This window comes from Balaenoptera physalus (genome assembly GCF_965194825.1).
Source record: "Balaenoptera physalus genome assembly, chromosome: 1".
NCBI lineage: Eukaryota > Metazoa > Chordata > Mammalia > Artiodactyla > Balaenopteridae > Balaenoptera > Balaenoptera physalus.
Window position 1 is genome coordinate 93,146,468 of NC_138882.1, and position 22,578 is coordinate 93,169,045.

Here is a 22,578-nt window from a genome sequence, read left to right on the forward strand (position 1 = left end):
GAATTCCTGGGTCACAAAAGCAAGTCTGCTGTCCAGCTCAGTAGTCAAAGAGAGCCAGATAGTAATAATACCTCTTGCTATGAGTTTGTCCACCTGTTCTCACACACTTGGACCAGTAAGATCTGAGGCCACACCTGGGTGTGTAAAGAGAGGGGAAGTGGTCAAATGCGGCCTCTTCTTGGAATCAACTGCAGATACCCTGTTATTAAAAGCTTCATTTTGCTTATTCAATTGCTGCCCCTATGGCTGTACCTCATGAGGGTTTATCCTCCAGGGTAACTGTTTACTCAAATTGTTTCTTGTAAGTCTGTTGTTTCTCTCTGGTGGGCCCATCCCTGAGCTGAGGAGAGCTGGGTACAACGAGCCTATTCGGGGCAGCAAGTAAAATGCCCCGTACTTCCCTTTTCTCTCTATAGCATCATTCTTCGCCTCTCTGTGCCTTTCTTTTGTCGTGCCTATTGCGTAACGTCAGCGTGGGTGTGGGGAGGGTATGAGTGGCCAGCAGTGAGCGTGTGGCCGAGGACACCTGCCCGATGACTTATGCCCCAGAGCAGGCAGCACTGGGCAAGCTTCCCAGGAACTGCTTTGCCCCCATGCCAGCTCTGACCTGCACCTTCTGTTCTGCCTGAGTCACTCGCACCAGCTAAAGCCGGTATCCCCTCATGGGCCCCTCTGGGCAGAGAGGAGGGACAGACCACTTGTGAGCCCTCACCCCTGGGAGGCAGCGTAGGAAGTAGTCAGGTGCAGATTCTGGAGACAGATTCTAATCCCAGCCCTACCACTTACCAACCGTGTGAATGTACGGAAGATGCCTGACCTCCCTGTGTCATTCCTCATCTGTAAAATGGACATAAGAAATTTGTTTACCTCAGAAGGTTATCATATGGATAAATGACATAATCCATAAATGGTGCCTAAAAACAACATGTCTGCTATGTAATTCTAGCACTCAGTAAATGTAAGCAATACTTCCTTATTTGTTTATTTCCCAAATGTCATTTGTTAATCTGCTCATGGAAAACTGGCGAGATACATATCAAGAAGTTAGTGGTTGTTATGTCTGGATGGTGGAGTTACAGGTGACTTTATTGTCTTATTTTTGCTTCTTTGTATTTTCTAAACTTTCTGTCTTATTTTTTTAATAAGAGGAAACAAACTCCTGTCGAGGATCTACAGGGTGAAGTAGACTAGAGGTGAGTGGGTACAAAGTGAAGACATGACCGCTGTCCTTAGGACTTTAAAGTCTATGGAAGGAGACAAAACAGATAGGTTAATGATGTAAGAGGGATGGGCGGTAATGCTCAGGGTGGGCTGGGGATGGAACCAGTCCCCCCTCAAGTGGCACCTGGCATTACAGAAATGCCATCGGGTTTTCCCCAGCGGTCTTTGTGTATGGTCTTCACTGACCTGGAAATAGGAAAGATGACACACATAGCCAGATAAAAGAGCCACTCCTTTGAGCCATTCTATCCCAGCACCCCAGGGGGGCAGGGATGGGATCGCTGAGATTCCTTTCTAAGGTACCTATTTCTAGGAGAGAGCTTATGTTGAAGAAAAACTTGAGACTCTTTATGTAACACCCCTTACAAATGACAGGTATGAGCCCAGGTTGCAAAGCAGCACGTCAAATGGAATGAAGAAGTAATTTCCTGTTTTTCTCTCTCTCCACAGCATTATTAGCATGATCATTATTCTGGCTGGAGCAATTGCACTTATCATCGGTTTTGGTATTTCAGGTATGTGATTTATTGCATTATCATTGATCCATTCACCCCTTGTCACTAAGTCCCTAATCATTCAGTGTGGTAGAATGGCAAGAGCACAGATCTTGGACCAAGAAAACTTCAGAGTAGAGAACTGGTTCTTCTACTTATTGACTGTGTTCTCTGCACTTTATTCATTTAACTCCCTGGACCTCAGTTTCCTCATGTATGGTGTGGAGGAAATAATGTCTACATCACCAGGTAGGTGAGAGAATCAAATGGAATGTCTATCAGAGTGTTCTGTCTACCAGGTAGTGCTGAAGATTTCGCTCTGGGATCACAGGTAAAGTGCTGTGCCTGAGCCATTCTATCAATGGCTGGCCTGAGTAGATGATTCCTTTCCAACGAAGCTTCAGCTGAAGTGTTAAAGAATATCAAGTCTTTGTACACAGGGTTCTTTTTTTTTAGTTTTATTTTTGAGATATACATTTTAAAGTAATAACTAGGATTATGACTTATAACATTATACCAGAACATATAAGATTTTTAGAAATTTCATGTAATGTCTGAAACATTTATATTAACATATTTCCATACATATTTCCATACAAATACAAATATAAGATTTTTAGAAATTTCATATAATGTCTGAAACATTTATATTAACATATTTCCATACAAATACAAATATAAGACTTTTAGAAATTTCATGTAATGTCTGAAACATTTATATTAACATATTTCCATACAAATAACCCAATGAAAGTTTAGTATTAGTTGTTTTGTTTGTTTGTTTTTTTATACTGCAGGTTCTTATTAGGCATCAATTTTATACACATGAGTGTATACATCTCAATCCCAATCGCCCAATTCAGCACACCACCATCCCCACCCCACCGCAGTTTTCCCCCCTTGGTGTCCATATGTCCATTCTCTACATCTGTGTCTCAACTTCTGCCCTGCAAACCGGCTCATCTGTACCATTTTTCTAGGTTCCACATACATGCATTAATATACGATATTTGTTTTTCTCTTTCTGACTTACTTCACTCTGTATGACAATCTCTAGATCCATCCACGTCTCAACAAATGACTCAATTTCATTCCTTTTTATGGCTGAGTAATATTCCATTGTATATATGTACAACAACTTCTTTATCCATTCGTCTGTTGATGGGCATTTAGGTTGCTTCCATGACCTGGCTATTGTAAATAGTGCTGCAGTGAACATTCGGGTGCATGTGTCTTTTTGAATTACGGTTTTCTCTGGGTATATGCCCAGTAGTGGGATTGCTGGGTCATATGGTAATTCTATTTTTAGTTTTTAAGGAACCTCCATACTGTTCTCCATAGTGGCTGTATCAATTTACATTCCCACCAACAGTGCAAGAGGGTTCCCTTTTCTCCACACCCTCTCCAGCATTTGTTGTTTGTAGATTTTCTGATGATGCCCATTCTAACAGGAGTGAGGTGATACCTCATTGTAGTTTTGATTTGCATTTCTCTAATAATTAGTGATGTTGAGCAGCTTTTCATGTGCTTCGTGGCCGTCTGTATGTCTTCTTTGGAGAAATGTCTATTTAGGTCTTCTGCCCATTTTTGGATTGGGGTGTTTGTTTCTTTAATATTGAGCTGAATGAGCTGTTTATATATTTTGGAGATTAATCCTTTGTCCGTTGATTCGTTTGCAAATATTTTCTCCCATTCTGAGGGTTGTCTTTTCGTCTTGTTTATGGTTTCCTTTGCTGTGCAAAAGCTTTGAAGTTTCATTAGGTCCCATTTGTTTATTTTTGTTTTTATTTCCATTACTCTAGGAGGTGGATCAAAAAAGATCTTGCTGTAATTTATGTCAAAGAGTGTTCTTCCTATGTTTTCCTCTAAGAGTTTTATAGTGTCCAGTCTTATATTTAGGCCTCTAATCCATTTTGAGTTTATTTTTGTGTATGGTGTTAGGGAGTATTCTAACTTCATTCTTTTACATGTAGCTGTCCAGTTTTCTCAGCACCACTTATTGAAGAGACTGTCTTTTCTCCATTGTATATCTTTGCCTCCTTTGTCATAGATTAGTTGACCATAGGTGCGTGGGTTAATCTCTGGGCTTTCTATCTTGTTCCATTGATCTATGTTTCTGTTTTTGTGCCAGTACCATATTGTCTTGATTACTGTAGCTTTGTAGTATAGTCTGAAGTCAGGGAGTCTGATTCCTCCAGCTCCATTTTTTTGCCTCAAGACTGCTTTGGCTATTCAGGGTCTTTTGTGTCTCCATACAAATTTTAAGATGATTTGTTCTAGCTCCGTAAAAAATGCCATTGGTAATTTGATAGGGATTGCATTCAATCTGTAGATTGCTTTGGGTAGTATACTCATTTTCACAATGTTGATTCTTCCAATCCAAGAACATGGTATATCTCTCCATCTGTTGGTATCATCTTTAATTTCTTTCATCAGTGTCTTATAGTTTTCTGCATACAGGTCTTTTGTCTCCCTAGGTAGGTTTATTCCTAGGTATTTTATTCTTTTTGTTGCAATGGTAAATGGGAGTGTTTCCATAATTTCTCTTTCAGATTTTTCATCATTAGTGTACACAGGGTTCTTAAGGAGAATCCTTACCCTGGTCATAACTGCCGTTCCATGTAGGAAACAGATGCCATTGCGGCATGGATGGTGAGTTTCTGAATGCAGCTAACTGATGTCAACTGCAGGAATAGTCTTCTCTTCTGTGGACACCATGTCTCAGAAGCATCTATTATGGATGCCAGATTAATTAAGACATTGAATGGGTTAGACCAGCAGCTGTCCTCTCTGAAGCAAGTCGTTTGCTTCATTTCCCTTAAAGTGCCTGACTCAGGCCAACACATTTATTTTAACTTAGTCTGTGGCCAAAGCTGTTACTTCATAACTTTAGTTTTTATAGTTCCAGCTGTCTTTTCTCTGTGTCACTCTCCTCCAGTGTGTGTGCTGCCACTAAATAGTAATCACAAGGCCTAAGTGAAGAAAACTCGGTGTAGATATGTTTGCCTAGAAAAGATATAAGCATCCTTCTCCATTTTCTTTTATCAACAAAAATGTATATTTTGTCTTTCATCCATTTTTCTATTGGGTTATCTTTTTCTTTTTGATATGTGGGAACTCTTTATATATTCTGGGTGCAATTTGGTTATGTGTATTGCAAAATCTCCTCTACTCTGTGGCTTGCTTTTTCACTCTCTTAATGATGGCTTTCAATGAGCAAAGTTCCTAATTTTAACATAGTCCAATTTATCAATCTCTTCCTTTATACCAGGAGTTTTTGTAACCAGTTTGTTTAAGAAGTCTGCCTATCCCAAGGTCATAAACACTTTCTTCTAGGTTATCTTGTAGAAGCTTTAATGTTTAACCTCTCACATTTATATCTACAACTATCTAGAATAATTCTGTGCATGGGCAAAGATAGTGGCAAGATAGGTGAAAATACTATCCTTCCCCCAATTCTCACTTGTGCCATTTTTGTGATAATCAAGTATCCAAATGCGTATGGATCTGTTTCTGAGCCTGTTTCTAGCCTGTTTCATTCTAATATTCTTTTATAATTTGTTTTCTCTTTATTTCATCTCTTCTTATTCCTAATCTTGGGCGCTCTCTCTCTCATATCTTTTTTTTTTTCTCTCACATCTTAAAATAGGTTTACAAGGTGTTAATTAGCTTTATAGTAGTTTTGAAGGAACCAGGTTTTGGTTTTCTTTTTACTTTCTCTGATTTTCTTATTTAATTAATTTTGGCTTTTATCTTTATTAATGTCCCTCTTTCCATTTTGTTTTGCTGTCTTTTATTTCTTTTTTAAAATATTTATTTAGGCTGCGCCGGGTCTTAGCTGTGGCACTCGGGATCCTTGCTGCGGCATGTTTAGTTGCAGCATGCAGTATCTTTAGTTGCAGTATGTGGACTTCTTAGTTGTGGCATGCATATGGGATCTAGTTCCCTGGCCAGGGATCGAACCTGGGTCCCCTGCATTGGGAGCACGGAATCTTACCCACTGGACCACCAGCGAAGTCCCTTAATTCTTTTTTTTTTTTTTAAGTGATGATCCATTTAAATTCTTTTTTATTTAAAAAAATTTTTTATTGAAGTATAGTTGATTTACAATGTCATACTAATTTCTGCTGTAGAGCAAAGTGACTCCGTTATACACATATATACATTCTTTTTTTTAAATATTCTTTTCCATTATGGTTTAAACCAGGAGACTGGACAGAGTTCCCTGTACTGTACAGTAGGACCTAGTTGTTGCTGTCTTTTAATTCTTTTTCTAATATCTTAAAATAAGCACTTCACAGAACAGTATGTCCAGAAAGCCAATAAACAGCCCTTAGTAGATACTGCCATTTAGTTTTCCAAAGGGATTTACCAAGTCCCTCTTCACAGGAAGTGTATGAGAGACCCAGGGCTCCATGTCCTCCCCGACACTGGATCTCGTGGGACACTGTTGTGATTTTATTACCTTCTAAATATTTCCTGGTGACTGAGAGACTGGGTGCATTTTCACATGAGAAGCATAATGCTGAGCGACAGAGCCAGACACAAGACAGTACATTCTGTATAAAAACCAGGCAAATGAACCTCTGCTGTTAGAAGGCAGAATAATGATTATTATCCTGGGAAGAGTGAGAGAGCAGCCATTAGGAGGGGGCGTGAGGGGACTTCTGGGGGATAGTAAAGTTCTAGTTCTCAGTGTGGGTGGTGGGTACATGGGGAGAAGTTGTGATAATTTTTCAAACTGCACAATTACGTGTACATTTTATGTATGTATGTTATACTTCTATATCTTCTATAATATATATTATATATATGGAAATAAAATATTGACTAGTAAAGCAAATATTTTGGACTTTTAAAGATCTCAATACATACATTTTGGTACCTTCCTCACTAATCCTTAACTCCTCTTCTTTAGTTATACCTTACCCTATTCTTTTTTTTTTTTTTTTTAATTTATTTATTTATTTTTATTTATGGCTGTGTTGGGTCTTCGTTTCTGTGTGAGGGCTTTCTTTAGTTGCAGCAAGTGGGGGCCACTCTTCATCGCGGCGCGTGGGCCTCTCACTATCACGGCCTCTCTTGTTGTGGAGCACAGGCTCCAGACACGCAGGCTCAGTAATTGTGGCTCACGGGCCCAGCTGCTCCGCGGCATGTGGGATCTTCCCAGACCAGGGCTCGAATCCGTGTCCCCTGCATTGGCAGGCAGATTCTCAACCACTGCGCCACCAGGGAAGCCCCCCCTTACCCTATTCTTGATCTTATTTGCCACCTTGAATTAAAACCCTAGTGTTTGTCCTTCACTCTAAACCTTGGGGCCTAAACCTTTGGTTTGGAGGCCTACAGCTAAATGGCTTGGCATCAGAGCCCTTACCGAGTTATCTTTTGCCTGTTAGTCTCTTTGACCATCCTAGCAAGAATTTTCACACTGTCACAGCTTCCCTGTGACAGTCAACATTTTGCTACTTACACCTTTTCCTGTGGCATAGCTACAGCGACCTCAGGTACTGAGCTCAGTTCCTTGAATACAGACGGTACTCCTTAAGTGCTTTTTGAATAGACCAGTGGACGGAGGCATGGAGGGGTGAATACATAGATAAAAGTTACAGTTCACTCAGTTCATCAGTGTACCACCAATAATATTAAAACCCTACCACCAATGAAAGGTTTTCTGCCTTCTTTCTGTTTCATAAGGTAAAAGCTGGTTATTTTGGATTAAGTGGGCTGTTTATTACTTTAACACTGTTTAGTTGGATTTTTCTAAATTGCCTCTATTAAAAGGACCATAATAACCCTTACCCAAGAGCATTATATTATCACACTTTAAGTAAATTAGATAAAATGTTAGCTGGATGAATACACAAGACAGTGCAATTAAGCAAATAGCATGAGGTAGATGATGATGATGGTGATGGTGATATCTTTTGAATCCTTTTTGTGTTCACCTCACTGTGCTAAATAAGTTTGCATATATTATCTGATTTACCACTCACAACAAATAGGAGATAAATATTACTATGTCCTGATTAGAAAATTGCCTAAAGTTGCACACAGCAAGCAAGGAGGCACAGTTGTGTTTCAAGCCCTGGAAATTTGCTTCCAGAACCCACACTCCTACCCATCACTCCATACCAGTGATAACATTCATGCTGAGCTGTGGCAGAGAAGGGTGTTTTCTGGTATGCCTTGCAGGCAATATTCCTGAGACCACAGATTTTAAAGATGTAAAGATATTCCTAAATACAGAAAAGAATCTATTTCTTTGTAGCTCTCCTGAGGCTGTGTATGTCATCTTCTCATAGCCATTCCACTCCTTACAAGCTCTAAATATGGACCCCATAAAACATAAAATGCATTTGAGGTAGGTTGTTTGGAAGAGAGGCTGAGCAGCTCCCATTAGGCTGGTTTTAGGGCAGCCTTCGTGGATGATGCTTTGAGAAGGAGGGAGATGCAGTGGAAAGGTCCCTGACTATACTTTGCCAGTCCCTGTGCTATCACTCACCCACTGGGTGACTTTGAACAGCTCTGTATAGTAGAAACATTTAGGGATCAGAATTGTTCTAATCTCAGGTCTAACATTAACTGTGTGTTCCTTGGGATATAACTTAACTTTCCAGAACTTCACTGGTAAAATAAAGTCGTTGTGGGAATTACATGAGAAAGTGTTTATAAAGTGCCAGACACATATGTGTGTAATAAATGGCTGCTATTATTGTTTTTATTGATATCATCAGTGCCATTAATAATAATTTGCTATTATTAATGCATTCACATAGCACCTCCTAAAACTTGTACTATTTCCTGGCCACACCCGGAAGCTCCTCTGAAGTTAGGGAAGCCAGGGCAGGAAGCCACAGGACACTGCCTCCTAATTATGCTCCATCTTTGGTCACTGGATAAAACAATCAGGCATGTGCTTATGGCACCATAACAGGAGCACTGAAGTTGTTTGGAAAGAAACTGATACATATTTTGTCATTGTAGTCATCTGAGAAAATAGACAGATGTTGGCCTTTCTTACACTTGTTTTATGGTTTTTAATTGTTTTTTATTTTTACATGAGGTGGGGATACTGTTTTAGTGGATAGGCTCTCTATATATCTCAATCTGGCGCTGGATATCAGCAAAATGTGGTGGAAAGAGTACAGGCTTAGGACAAACTCAGACAAGGCTGAGTTTGATACTGGCTCCACTACTTGCTAGCTATGGGGCTTTAGGCAAGCCATTTAATCCCCCAGAGCCTCTTTATCCTATTCATAAAATGGGTAGAACGGTAATTCCTACCTCTCAAGGTTGTTATCTGACTTAAAATGAGTCACTATAAGCATTTAGTAAAGTGTTTGTTTCCTCCCGGCTCTTAAAGCCCTTTTACCCTCAACAAACCACACAAGAGCCCCTGGTGGTTAAGAGGTCTGGAGAGTCATATTAGGCCAGACTGTGGTTCCTAGAACATAGCTCCTTGAGCCAATATTTGTTTGCAAAATTGAAAACAGATTTCTTTTTGAGAGAAGGAATATTTATATACTGTTGCTTGCAAATTAAATCTCAAGTGTTTATTTCCTCCCGATTGCTCTGATCTGCAATCTTTCCAAATGATTCTAATTCATAATGGTTATCAGTATCATTGATTTAAGTTTTAACATGCGGCAAGTCAGGTACTATGTTAAGCTCTTCACCTGTATTGTATCACTTAGTCCTTTCAGGGGCCCTCTGAGGAAGCTACTATTATTAGCATCCCCATTTTACAGATGAAAAAAATTATGGAATAGAGAAGTGAGAAAACTTGCCCAAGGTCCCATATCCAGTGAGTGGCAGAGCTGGGTCTTGAACACAGACAGCCTGATACCTGTTCTCAAACGCCAATGCTCTGCTGCTGCTTCCCTACATCATTCCTTTATCTAGCCTGGCCCAGCATCCTTTCTGCTGTCTTCTCACAAGAGCAACTGTTATCCCCAACCCTGCCCTCTTCTCTGGCAAGAGTGGCACCCACAGGTGCCACCACAGGTTCCACAGGTGCAGGCTTAAGCCTATGTGCTTCCACCTTTAACCCACGTGCTATGGTGCCCATCTGCACAGCTGGGTTGCAGCAGAAGCTGAGGATGCTCTCTATGCTACTGAAATCTACAGAACTTGTCTTACTGAGTCATTTCAGAGGAAAGTTCATTTCCCAGGTTTCATCCAGTGGTGTTGGGCAACCCAGCATCGTAACTTCCATAAAGAATCATTGCCTTGTGGTACCTATAACCCCACTTCCCAAGAGATTCCTGCTCCTACTGCAGAGGGCAATTGAATAGTGCCCACTCGTGTGAGAACAAAATGGCTCCAATTCCAGCTTGCTCCCGCCCTTCGGCAGCTCCTCTTTTCCCACGCAGACCAGAGCTGTGATAGTAATTAGCCCTCATGAGCTAGAGAATTCATTTTCAGTAAGTGTCTGGGGCTCCTAACTTTAAAGAGGTTTGATGGAATCTTAGAGACCAATGGAATTCTTGAAACCCGTGCCTGTTTAACAAAATTCTATATCAGTAGATAGCTGCCTCTAACCATCTCTTAAAGCCCTTTTACCCTCAACGAACCACACAAGAGCCCCTGGTGGTTAAGAGGTCTGGAGAGTCATATTAGGCCAGACTGTGGTTCCTAGAACGTAGCTCCTTGAGCCAATATTTGTTTGCAAAATTGAAAACAGATTTCTTTTTGAGAGAAGCAATATTTATATACGGTTGCTTGCAAATTAAATCTCATTTTATCACTTGTAACCATCATTTATTCACCTAACAAATAAGTATTTATTGATTGCTTTCTGGGTGCAAAGCAATGGCCAGGTCCTCATGGTTTCTTAAATTCTCACTGGCTTTTATTCCTCCTCCTGATTTGCTAAAAGGAGGGGGGATTTAATCAACATTACACTCATTCCATCTGCCACATCTTTAATGCAACCTTAAATGAGCTAGAGCCTGTGGTGGGTCCCTAGGGCACTCCACAGCTGTCTACTTTTTTTTTTTTTTCCACAGCTGTCTACTTTTAATCATTAAGTTTTCTAAGAGATATTTCAACAAATTCTCCACCTGTGGGCTCAAGGCCAACACATTAAAATTAATTCGGTAACATAATTACTCAACTAAGATATGTCATTACCATTTCACTCTCTCCATAAACTGTGCTAATCATGTATTTTTTTCTAAAAAGTAATTTTTCAATTCAACTTTAATGGAACTTTATAAACTACAATCAAATTTACCCTTGCTCTAACATAGTTATGCTTGCTCTATGATTTTATCGAGAATCATGGTGTATTTTCATTGCTTTCTTTTTCACTGACTCACATTTCCCCAAAATTTAGATGGGATAATCTAGCCAAATGTTCCTTACTCCTACAATCATTTTGGATAGAATCATTATCTCAAACAGTGCTTTGATTTCTACTGATTTTCATTCTTTCATTCATTCATTTATTCATTCACTCAACAAATATTATTTTTCTCTGTAGAAACAGAGCACTAGGCACTTGTCTTAGTTTGCTCAGGCTGCCATAACAAAATACCATACACTGGGTAGCTTAAACAATAGAAATTTATTTTTTCACAATTCTAGCAGTTGAGAAGTCCCACTGCCACCCCCCACCCCAGGCTCCAGATGGCCCCATCTCTAAGGCTTCCATTAGAGGCCCTCCAGCCTGTTGAGATAGAGGCCCTTGGCCTGCTGAAGCATAGAGCTGAATAGCTCCATGGTCTGGTTCTGTAAGATCTACGAAGTCTGACAGCTTTCTTTCATTTTGTCTCATTTTTCTATTCCCTTTGGTTTTTCTGTACCAAGCTGGCAGTATATAATCCTATCTCTATTCCTGGCTTCTGTTGAGGTGGCTGTTAAGATCCTCACGAGTCATACCTACGATCTCCTTATTAGATGGTTGTCCACCCTGAGTGCTGTCTTCAGAACCGTCTTCTCATGTTTTGCAATATGGATAGGCTGAGAACTTGCCAAATCTGCAAGTTGTGGTTCCTTTTTGCTTAACAATTCCTTTTCCAATTCATCTCTCTCCTTTCTCATATTTGAGCATAAGCAGTCAGGAGTAACCAAGCCTCTCCTTCAGCACTTTGCTTAGAAATCTCCTCGGCTAAATATCCAACTTTATCACTCACAAGTTTTACCTTCCACAAAACACTAGAACACAATTCAGCCAAGTTCTTATGCCATTTTCTAACAAGGATTGTTTCCCTCCAGTTTCCGATAACATATTCCTTATTTCCCATCTGAGATCTCACCAGAATCGCCCTTAACATGCACATTTCTAGCATGCACCTCAAAACTCTTCCAGCCTCTACCCATTACCCAGTTCCAAAACTTCCTCCACATGCTTAGGTACTTATTACAGCAGTACCCCACTTCTTGGTACCAGAATTTATATGTCAGGTTCTCCAGAGAAACAGAACCAATAGGGTGGAGGTATAGGGAGAAAGGGAGTGAGAGGCAGAGAGAGAGGGAGATTTAGAAAGAATTGACTCACATGATTATGGACTCTGAGAAGTCCTAAGATCTGCAGGCAGCAAGCTGGCGACCCAGACAGTTTAGTTCCAGTCTGAGCCCAAACGCTTGAGAACCAGGAGAGTCAATGGCATAGTTCCGGCCCAAAAGCTGGCAGGCTCAAGATCCAAAGAGAGACAATGTTTCAGTTCAAGTCTGAAGGCAGGGAAAGACTTGTGTCCCAGCTCAAAGGCAGCACAAGTTCCCTCTTGCTCAGCCTTTTGGTTCTATTTAGGTCTTTAATTGATTGGATGAGGCCCACCCACATTAAGAAGGGTGATCTGCTTTACTGATTCAAATATTAATCTCCTTCAGGGACACACCCAGAACGTCTGACCAAATATGTCTGGGCACTCTGTGGCCCAGTCAAGCTGACACATAAAATTAACCATCAAAGCGTAATAGGGGGGGCTTCCCTGGTGGCGCAGTGGTTGAGAGTCTGCCTGCTGATGCAGGGAACACGGGTTCGAGCCCTGGTCTGGGAGGATCCCACATGCCGCGGAGCGACTGGGCCCGTGAGCCACAATTACTGAGCCTGCGCGTCTGGAGCCTGTGCTCCGCAACAAGAGAGGCCGCGATAGTGAGAGGCCCGCGCACCGCGATGAAGAGTGGCCCCCGCTTGCCGCAACTAGAGAAAGCCCTCGCACAGAAACGAAGCCCCAACACAGCCAAAAATTTAAAAAAAAAAAAAAAAAAAAAGTGTTATAGGACTTACAAATATGATTAAGACATTTTTTTTCCCTTGAAAAGCTTACAAATTAGTGCCAGAGACAGACTAGAGACAAGGTAGAGGGAGACAGATGCTATAATAAAGGCAAAGAAACGTGTTGAGGAAGAGGAAAGAGACAATCTTTTAATTTCGGTTTGGCATATCAAAAGGGGGTTTCACGCGAGTCCTGCCATCTGAATAGCCTTGAATATAAGTAGAATTTGGATAACTGGTGATAAAGGAGAGGAGGGAACTATAAATTGTAGGTGCACAATGCACAGTGTGTGAAGATGCATAGTATAATTATAACCAGTACTAGCCTGCAATGTCTTGGATATCAATCTGTCAAGTAAAAACAATTAAAAAGCAAATTAAATCTTGAAAGCAGTGTTCAATAAAATGCCAAGGCAGGGGATGGGGTGTGTTGCATTCATATTACACAGCTAAACTTCCTACTACCTTCTTTCATAACTTTTCTCCCAAATCTCCCACATGAATGGCCAAGCATGGCAGCTACTCCAAAGCCTCTCTTCCCCTCTACTCTACAACCTCCAAAACATCCTCCCAGCACAGCCTATGCACAGGTTTTTGTTTCCTCTGCCTCGTTTTTACTGGTACTTTTTCTTCCATCAGTAACTCTCTGTTCTTTATAATATAAATTCATCTAGCTTGCTTCTCCAGTTCTGTCCCTCATCCATTACCTTCATCTACTTTATAAAAGCCTAGGAGCTAATAAGACAATTCCAACCCCTTATGGGCTGGAAGACACAAGATGCCAAGGATATCCCCTATGTTCATAATGTTTACCTCTTACATTTGAAAAATAGCAAGTGTGCTTTGCTTATGTATTTTTTCATTGAAAGCAGCAAATCAATAAATCACTTGATATGCAAAGACTACAATATAGACTTTGAAAGGATGTAGTGGGAAGTCTGGCTGGAAAGGGCTAATACCTATGGGCATTTCCTATGTGCCATGCAATATTTAACTTTGAAGGCCATGCTGTTAGTCTGAAGTTTATTCCACAGCCCTTGGGAGCAGTGGAAGGGTAGTGATTAGGAAACTGACATGTTCGGATTGTACTTTAAGGTCTACCTGTAAGATTAATGCATGTAAAATGGGTTAGATGGAGGCAAAGATGAGAGGCAGGAATACCAATAAGGAAGCTGAGAAGTCCAGTTGAGAAGTGCTCAGAATCCATCATGTTGGACTTTCCTGGCTATAAGAAAGAGAGGTTTGTGCAGACCATTATAATATAAGGTGTTTGTTTAAAGGATACCCAGACAGTGGGACAGGAACTAGACCAGAAAACCCTCAGGATCTAAGGCAGCTCTGGGGATGGGGGACTCTCTTCACCTTTTCCTCTCATGGTCTCTCCCCCACACTTCCTTGGATCTGTTCCACTCTCTTCTTGGGCTCAAAGACCCATCCTCTCCTTACCTTCACATCCAAACCACAGAAGGAGGCTCTCAAGAATATTCAGTTAATTAAAGCACCCCTGTAGGCATCCCCCGTCAGCAGCCTCCAGTACAGAGAGAAGAGCTCGTCAATCCTTTACAGACTGAGTGGGCTGTCAGCTGGGCAAGTGGGGAAGAGGCGGTGGATGTGGCTGTCACCATAATTAATACTTGTACTTGTTATATGTTCGGAGAGAAGGGTGTGACTTCTATCTTAGGCCAAAAATCAATTTAATTAAGTATCATTCTTCATTATGCCATAGCTAGCACTCTGACCTTGACCAAATCACTTCTATTCTCTATGCCTTCATTTCTTCATCATTCAAGTGGAGATAAAAGTAACAGCACTTTAGAATTTAGCATTCTTCAGAATTATTAGCCATATTTAGTTAATGTGAGGTTTCACGTCTGTGCCACTTCCGGTTAACTAAGAATAACAATACCTTATATGTGTAATTACAGTTTGCAAATCAAGTTCACATCCATTTGATTTGATCCTCACAAGAGGTCTTTACGGTAGGTAAGACAGATATCATTACCTCCATTTTTCTGAGATCCAGAGATGTAGTTAAGGTCACGTAGCTCTTAAGTGACAAAACCAGGATCTGAATTCCTATCTTCAAAACCCAAGTCCAATACGTTCTCCTCTTATTTGGTCTCAAGGTTTCAGTTGCTTGGTCTCAAAAAGTGTAGCTTTTATATCTGCTGTTGGTAGATCTGCTGTAGGTATCAAAACAATTGTCTTAATACTCTTTCTATTCTTATGTCTTATTTTTTCATGCCTCTCCTGTTTTGTATATTTCTAATTTATTACAGAAGTCCCTGTTTGGCTTTTTAGTAATGAAGGATTTGGTTGTAGATGTTCCAAAGCTTCCCTTGGCATTGACCCTTGTTTCCTGAATTGTAGGGAGACACTCCATCACAGTCACTACTCTCACCTCAGCTGGGAACATTGGGGAGGATGGAATCCTGAGCTGCACTTTTGAACCTGACATCAAACTTTCTGATATCGTGATACAGTGGCTGAAGGAAGGTGTTATGGGCTTGGTCCATGAGTTCAAAGAAGGCAAAGATGACCTGTCGGACCAGGATGAAATGTTCAGAGGTCGGACAGCAGTGTTTGCTGATCAAGTAATAGTTGGCAATGCCTCTCTGAGGCTGAAAAATGTGCAACTCACAGATGCTGGCACCTATAAATGTTACATCATCACTTCTAAAGGCAAGGGGAATGCTAACCTCGAGTATAAAACTGGAGGTAAGTTACTTTTGAAGAGAGGGAAAGAAGGTGCCAGAAGATATTTGAGACTAGAGAGTGTGAATTGCTGATGAAATGTCATATTATGCTCATGAGTGACTAATATCAGACAAAGACCATCCAAATTCTGCTAGCAGCCATCCTTGCTGTCCAAGACCCACACCAACTCCGGAAGTCACCCACTATAATATTAGGTCTTAAAATCTTTTGTCCAGGACTCTAGCCTCTTCTGAATTTTCTCATATATTCCCTGAAATATTTTGCCAGAATATGTTTTCTCCATCAGTAGCTCTCTGTTCTTTCCCTTTGGTCTTGCTAGTGAGAGAAGACTATAATCTGGTCTGAGACTTTTCTGTGCTAAGTACGCCCTAGCCCAAGTCTGAAATCAGTATCTCCAGGGACTCACGACAGTGGAACCCATTATAGGAGAAGTTCAAAGGTAACCGACCAAAACAATATTGGCCTATAAACTCACTAATCCTCCTCCAATGAAACCCATGCTTTCTTACCAACTAAATTTAACATATTTTCTGAATTTATGTACAAGGGACTCAGATATTGGAAGGAGTAAAAAGATGATTAAGAAAACAAAGATAATTGTCCTTCCTTCTGTAGAGCTGAGAGTGTAGCGCTTATAGAGTTGAGGGTCAGGGCAGAGATAAGAAACATATGTAAATAAGAAACATATGTAGATAAGAAACATATCTACAATAATTGGTAAAGTGTATTAAATGTTTTAAGAGAAAATATAAATAGAGTGATTTGGGGATTCAGAGGAAGAAAGAGATCATATCCAAATGCATAGGGAGGAAAGGGGCAGGAAGGCCCCCATGGAGAGAATTTGACATTTGGGAGGAGCCTTGAAGGATAGGCAGAAAGTATCCTGAGGCATCCCAGGCTAAGCTAGCCTGCACAGATCTTTCTTGGACCCCTCATAATATGTGTATGTAGTGGTTTGAAGCATAGATCTAGTCAGACCTAGGCACATACAGTGGCCTGGGCAAGGCAACCTCACTGAGCCTCAGCTTCTTTATCTTAAAATAGGGATTAATAAAGTCAGGTCAAAGGGACACTGGGGCCAACTGAAAGGGCTTCTAATGGCAAAGCTGGAACCATTTGAGCAACAAAATAAACAATATAGTATTAAATTATAACTAAGCATAAAATAAATACATGAGTCCATACTTATATGAGGGAGATGAAACAAATCTTCTTTATAGATGAATTCCAAATAATGTATTTAGATCTCTCCCCCTCCAGGAGGTGGAGCTTAGAACTTCCCCCTCCCCGACTACCGCACTTAGGGTGTGTTAGACTTAGTGAAGTCCAGCTTCCAAAGAAACCTGGCAAACACAGACTCAGCCAGGTGATCTAAGTTAACATCCCCATGATAAGTCATGTTAATAGCATGCACTCTCTCATGTGACATGATGAGAAGGGCACTTTTACTTCTATAGTTTTCCTCTCCAAAACCCATAACCTCAGTCTAATCTTGAGAAAAACATCAGACAAATTACAATAGAGGGGCATTCTACAAAATACCTGGCCAGTACTCCTCAAAACTGTCAAGATCATGCAAAACATGGAAAGACTGAAAAACTGTCACAGACCAGAGGAATCTAAAAAGACATGACAAATAAATGCAATGTGGTATTCTGGATGGGATCCTGGGATATAAAGTGGACATTAGTGGAAAAACCGGTAAAATCCAAATAAAGGCTGGAGTTTAGTTAATAGTAATAGACGAATGATAGTTTCTCAGTTTTGACAAATGCATCATGGTTATTTAAGATGTGAATATTAGGGGAAACTGGGTGAGAAGTATACAAGAACTCTCTGTACTATCTTTGCAACCTTTCTGTAAATCTAAAGTTATTCTAAAATTAAAAGCTTATTTTGTTAAATGGGCACAATAATAGATATCCCTAGGACTGTTGTGAGGAACAAAAAAAAAAATAATGTCTGGAATTTGGTCCCTAGCACAGAGCACACCCTCAATAAATGGTGGGTCATTGTCATGTGCACTCAGGTTCCCACACCATCTCCCAGGAGCTTGTGCCCTGCCTGCTCCAAGTATGTGAGTCTCGTCTCTCCTGCTAGGCAGCAGGCTCCTGAAGGGCATGGCAAAGGCTTTCCTTCCACCTCTCACTCCACACTAGCACAGTCCTGGGTAAAGGAAGATGCTAAATAAATTAATAATTTGTATCTTGCCCTTTTGGCATCATAAACATTTTACAGGCCAAAGTCCAGGCCTTGACATTTTCTGTAAGTGTCTCTCTGCCTAGATAGAGGAGGAAGTTAGTCTTAAATTCAAAATGTACTTGCCTCTCCAGTGAGGAGAATTATCTTAAAAGAAAACAAATGCCTGTCTTTATTCATGGATACCAGGGCTGGGCAGTCTCTACCCAAGCAAACTTCAGATCCCCATGATGACAAGGCCTGTGTATGGAATTTCTGTGGGTAGGTGAATGCTGTTTGTTTCTTCCTTCTCCCTCCCCACCCTTTTACCCTCCAGGCAGAAAAATTACATAAAATTCAGGAGGCTTCATAGGTGCCTAGGAAAATAAATACCCAGTTTCCCTAACTGATAATTTTTTTGTGTGATCACTGGAACTCCTCTTACTTGGAGAAATTTATTTGTTGTAACAATTATACCTAGAACTTAGGTCCTTGGAGTTTGTGATATTGTCCAAAGTGTTGTGATGTATAGCAATACTATGAGCAAATCATTTTTTGCACCTACAATACGATGGGTCATACATAGACAGCCCACTGGGAAAGTACTGAGTCACTTCAATGTGTTTTTAAGACCTAGCACTTCAAAGGCTATATTGTCTTATCTGTCTGACCTTGACCCCTGCCCGTTTTTGACCTTCAACCCTGCAGCCTTCAGCATCCCAGAAGTGAACGTGGACTGTAACGCCACCTCAGAGAGCTTACGATGTGAGGCTCCCCGATGGTTTCCCCAGCCAACAGTGGTCTGGGCATCCCAAGTTGACCAGGGAGCCAACTTCTCAGAAGTCTCCGACACCAGCTTTGAGCTGAACTCTGAGAATGTGACCATGAAGGTGGTATCTGTACTCTACAATGTCACGATCAACAACACATACTCCTGTATGACTGAAAACAACATTGCCAAAGCCACAGGGGATATCAAAGTGACAGGTGGGTTCCTCTACACGTTTGGTATGGGTTTATTGGGGTTATAACCTAGTGTAAACTAAAATCTAACTTCTTTAACAGATATATTATGTACCAGGGAACAGAAAGTTTCACAGAGATCTCAATCACAATTCCAGTTGGGATTGCATTATGTAAGAAGAAAACTAATACAAAACAATATTTATGGCATATAGGTCAAAGGTGGCAATTAGTTTTCATCTTGTATACCTTCTTACTGCCTGGAGAGCAGTGTTTAGGATTCTGAGGCCCTAACTCAGAAGGATTGGTTTGGTAAAGCAGTGGAGAAGTGATGATTATTTGAAATCTTTGATATATTCAGCTGGTGATCTACATCCCGAGTCCCCCGAAACTGGTTTGGGTCTATCCTGCCTTTCAGAAGACTTTTGATTTGAAGACTAAAGGTCTTAGAGTCTGCCTTAGTCCTTCTTATTCAGTCCTTCCAGGACTTGCTCAAGATCCCACTAATACTGGCACAAGATTAATCTGAAAGCTCCAGATTGAGCTGGCCTCCCAGGCTGAGAAGACCAGGAGCCAGGGAGGCTCAACACCCTAGTCTCCCTGCAGTGCTTCAGTATATTACAAAACCTAGGGTTGAGCTAGTGTCAAGGAAATGCATAGACTGAATTATGAATTTTAAAACCATCCCTGCTGGGGTTAAATTGAATTCAAGCTATAGGGGAAGGAGTATATCAGGAGAACCACTGTCTTATATCAAGCCTAGTACCAAACAGAATACCTTGCACGTTTTAAGTGCCCTTTAAATGTTTGCTGAATTTAACTGAATAAACCATATTTTCATCAGCTATTTTTTTTTATAATTTTATTTATTTATTTATTTGGCCGCATTGGGTCTTCATTGCTGGGCGTGGGCTTTTCTCTGTAGTTGCGGTGAGCAGGGGCTACTCTTCGTTGTGGCGCACAGGCTTCTCATTGTGGTGGTTTCTCTTGTTGCGGAGCACGGGCTCTAGGCACACGGGCTTCAGTAGTTGTGGCACGTGGGCTCAGTACTTGTGGCTCGCAGGCTCTAGAGCGCAGGCTCAGTAGTTGTGGTGCACAGGCTTAGTTGCTCCGCAGCATGGGGGATCTTCCCGGACCAGGGATCGAACCCGTGTCCCCTGCACTGGCAGGCGGATTCTTAACCACTGCACCACCAGGGAAGTACCTCATCAGCTATTTTTTAATTAAAATTTATATATACAAAAAGGCAACCTATGGAATGGGAGAAAATATCTGTAAATCATATATTTGATAAGTGATTAGTATCCAGAATACATAAAGAACTTCTATAATTCAACAACGAAAAAGTCAAATAACTTGATTAAAAAATGGGCAAAGGACTCGAATAGACATTTCTCCAAAGAAGATATACAAAATGGCCAACAAGTATATGAAAAGATGTTCAACATCCCTAATCATCAGAGAAATGTAAACAGAAACCACAATATCACCTCATACCAATTAGAATGGCTACTAACAACAACAACAAAACAGAAAACAACAGGTGTTGGTGAGGATGAGAAGAAATTGGAATGCCTGTGTATGATGGTGAGACTATAAAATGGTGCAACCACTATAGAAAACAGTATGGGAGTTTCCTCAAAAAACTTAAAACAGAACTTCCAAATGATCTAGCAGTCCCATTTCTGTGTATTATGTACAAAAGAACTGAAAGCAGTGTCTCAAAGATATATTTGCACACCCGTGTTTACAGCAGCATTATTCACAATAACCAAGAGGAGGAAGCAGCCCCAATGTCCACCAACAGATGAATGGATAAACAAAATGTGGTATACATACAATGGAATATTATTCAGCCATAAAATGGAAGGAAATCCTTTCGCATGCTACCACATGGATGAATTCTCAGGATATTATGCTATAAGTGAAATAAGCCAGTCACAGAAAGATAAATATTGTTTGATTCTACCATTTGATTCTACTTATAAAGTATCTGAAGTAATCAAATTCATAGAAACAGAAAGTACAATAATGGTTACCAGGAGCTGGGGCCAAGGGGAAAGGATACGGAGTTGTTGTTTAATGGGTATAGAGTTTCAGATTTGCAAAATGAAAAAGTTTTGGAGATTTTTTTCACAAGAATGTGAATATACTTAACATTACTGAACTGTACACTTAAAATGGTTAAGATAGTTTTATATTACGTTTTTTACCACAATAAAAAAAAGTATCTAATAAAAAATCATATATATGAGAAGGAGAGAGCTCTTCCACTATCCTGTGAAACAAACTGGTGACTGTACCAATCAGAACACTTTTAGTTGCCTATAACAGAAAACAAAACCAACTGAAGCCTAAGCTAAAAGAGGGAATTTATTAGAAGGGTATTAGGATGTCTCATGAAACCAAGGACAGAAAGTGCAGTGTGGCTTCAGGAACAGCTGGATCCAAGAACTTAAATTCCATTCTTTGTCTCTCATTTCTACTTTATTCTCTTTGCTCTCTAATTTACTCTCTCTTGTTTTAGTCTATAGGGCAGAATATGGTTGCCAAGAGCTCCTACCTTTAAAAGCCTCTCTCACTCAAGAGAGTAACTAGACTGAAGCTCAATCCCTCAGTCTGATTCTATTGAATACATTCCCAGAACAGCTCAACTTGGGTCAGCTGCCCATACTTAGACCAATGAGGCAGTACCCGGATGGAAGGCCTTCCCAGAAGAGAAGGGGGCATTTAAAACAATGAGTGTTAACAACAGTATTTCAGTTTAGATCTCAATTAAAAGCTCCAAACTATATAACTAATGTCTTCTAATAGAAATGGCAATAACCGAACAAACCACAGAAATTGGGCACAGCTTTTATTCAGTGAGCAGGTTCTTTTTCCATACATGCTTATTGGATACATCAGAACAAGTGTTCCATGTACCAGTACTAGGACTATATCCAACTTTTAGAAGCATGACATAGCTCAAAATTAAGATAAAATAACATAATTCCTTCTTACCATGCACAAAGTAAGTTTTTAAACAACTGTATGAGGCCATGGGGTTTATATCCTGTGTCCTCTAACTATACTGCTAATTTGGGTCATTCATTCAACAAATACCTATTTAGTGCCAAATATATACAAAGTAATTTGTAAGTCCCATGAAATACTGAGATGAATAGCACAGTTGTCTTAAGAGAAGTTAATCAGTGTGGATACGGTACCCACAGGAAAGAGTAGTTAATTATGACTGTAGTGGCTCAACAGATGAGGAAGAGTTCAAGCTGGGTTTTGAAGAAAAAGAATGATTTTGATAGACTAGGAAGGCATGAAGTCAGAAGCCTATGTCAATGTCCAGGGGAGAAATTATGAGGGCCTTAACTGGGGCAGCGACAATGGGAAGGAAAGGTGGGAGAATCAAAAGTTAATGAAGAAAATAATCTACAGGCCTTGGTGACACAAACGTGAAGGACAAGAGAAGGAACAAGTTAAAAGGGGTCTGATATTGCTATCCAGGTTGCTTAGGAGGTTAGTAATGCTACCAACAACAAAAATGGAAATGTAGGAAAAGCAACATGTCTGGTAAAAAGATGAAGATTTTAGAGCTGTTGAGTTGAAAGTGCCCACTATGTACAAAGGTAGAGATGTCCAATGCTTAGCACATTACCCAGCATACACCAAGTCTGGGGGAGACTGCTTCATCCCTACTCCACATATTTCCTTCCATGGGAAGAGATTCCTACCAATGTAACCCTTCTAGTCTCTCTTCTCCCCTCTTTCACTCTTCTCCAGAGGAAG

General features: G+C 40.5%; 1 protein-coding gene and 1 long non-coding RNA gene across 2 annotated transcripts in view; one reads left to right on the plus strand and one right to left on the minus strand.

Moving 5' to 3' along the window:
- LOC309660118 overlaps nt 1-22,578 on the minus strand; it is a 68,357-nt gene that overhangs the window by 12,673 nt on the left and 33,106 nt on the right. The window contains exon 6 of the long non-coding RNA XR_014263168.1: nt 787-837. This is a non-coding gene — a long non-coding RNA (uncharacterized lncRNA). The remainder of the gene's footprint in view (nt 1-786; nt 838-22,578) is intronic.
- The window catches only part of VTCN1 (V-set domain containing T cell activation inhibitor 1), a gene marked incomplete at its 5' end in the record, with an annotated part of 35,595 nt that continues 14,233 nt past the window's right edge, over nt 1,217-22,578 (plus strand). The window contains 4 exons of the mRNA XM_082418613.1: nt 1,217-1,278; nt 1,672-1,736; nt 15,307-15,654; nt 18,541-18,819. Of these exons, the coding sequence (XP_082274739.1) occupies nt 1,217-1,278; nt 1,672-1,736; nt 15,307-15,654; nt 18,541-18,819 (754 nt within the window). The remainder of the gene's footprint in view (nt 1,279-1,671; nt 1,737-15,306; nt 15,655-18,540; nt 18,820-22,578) is intronic.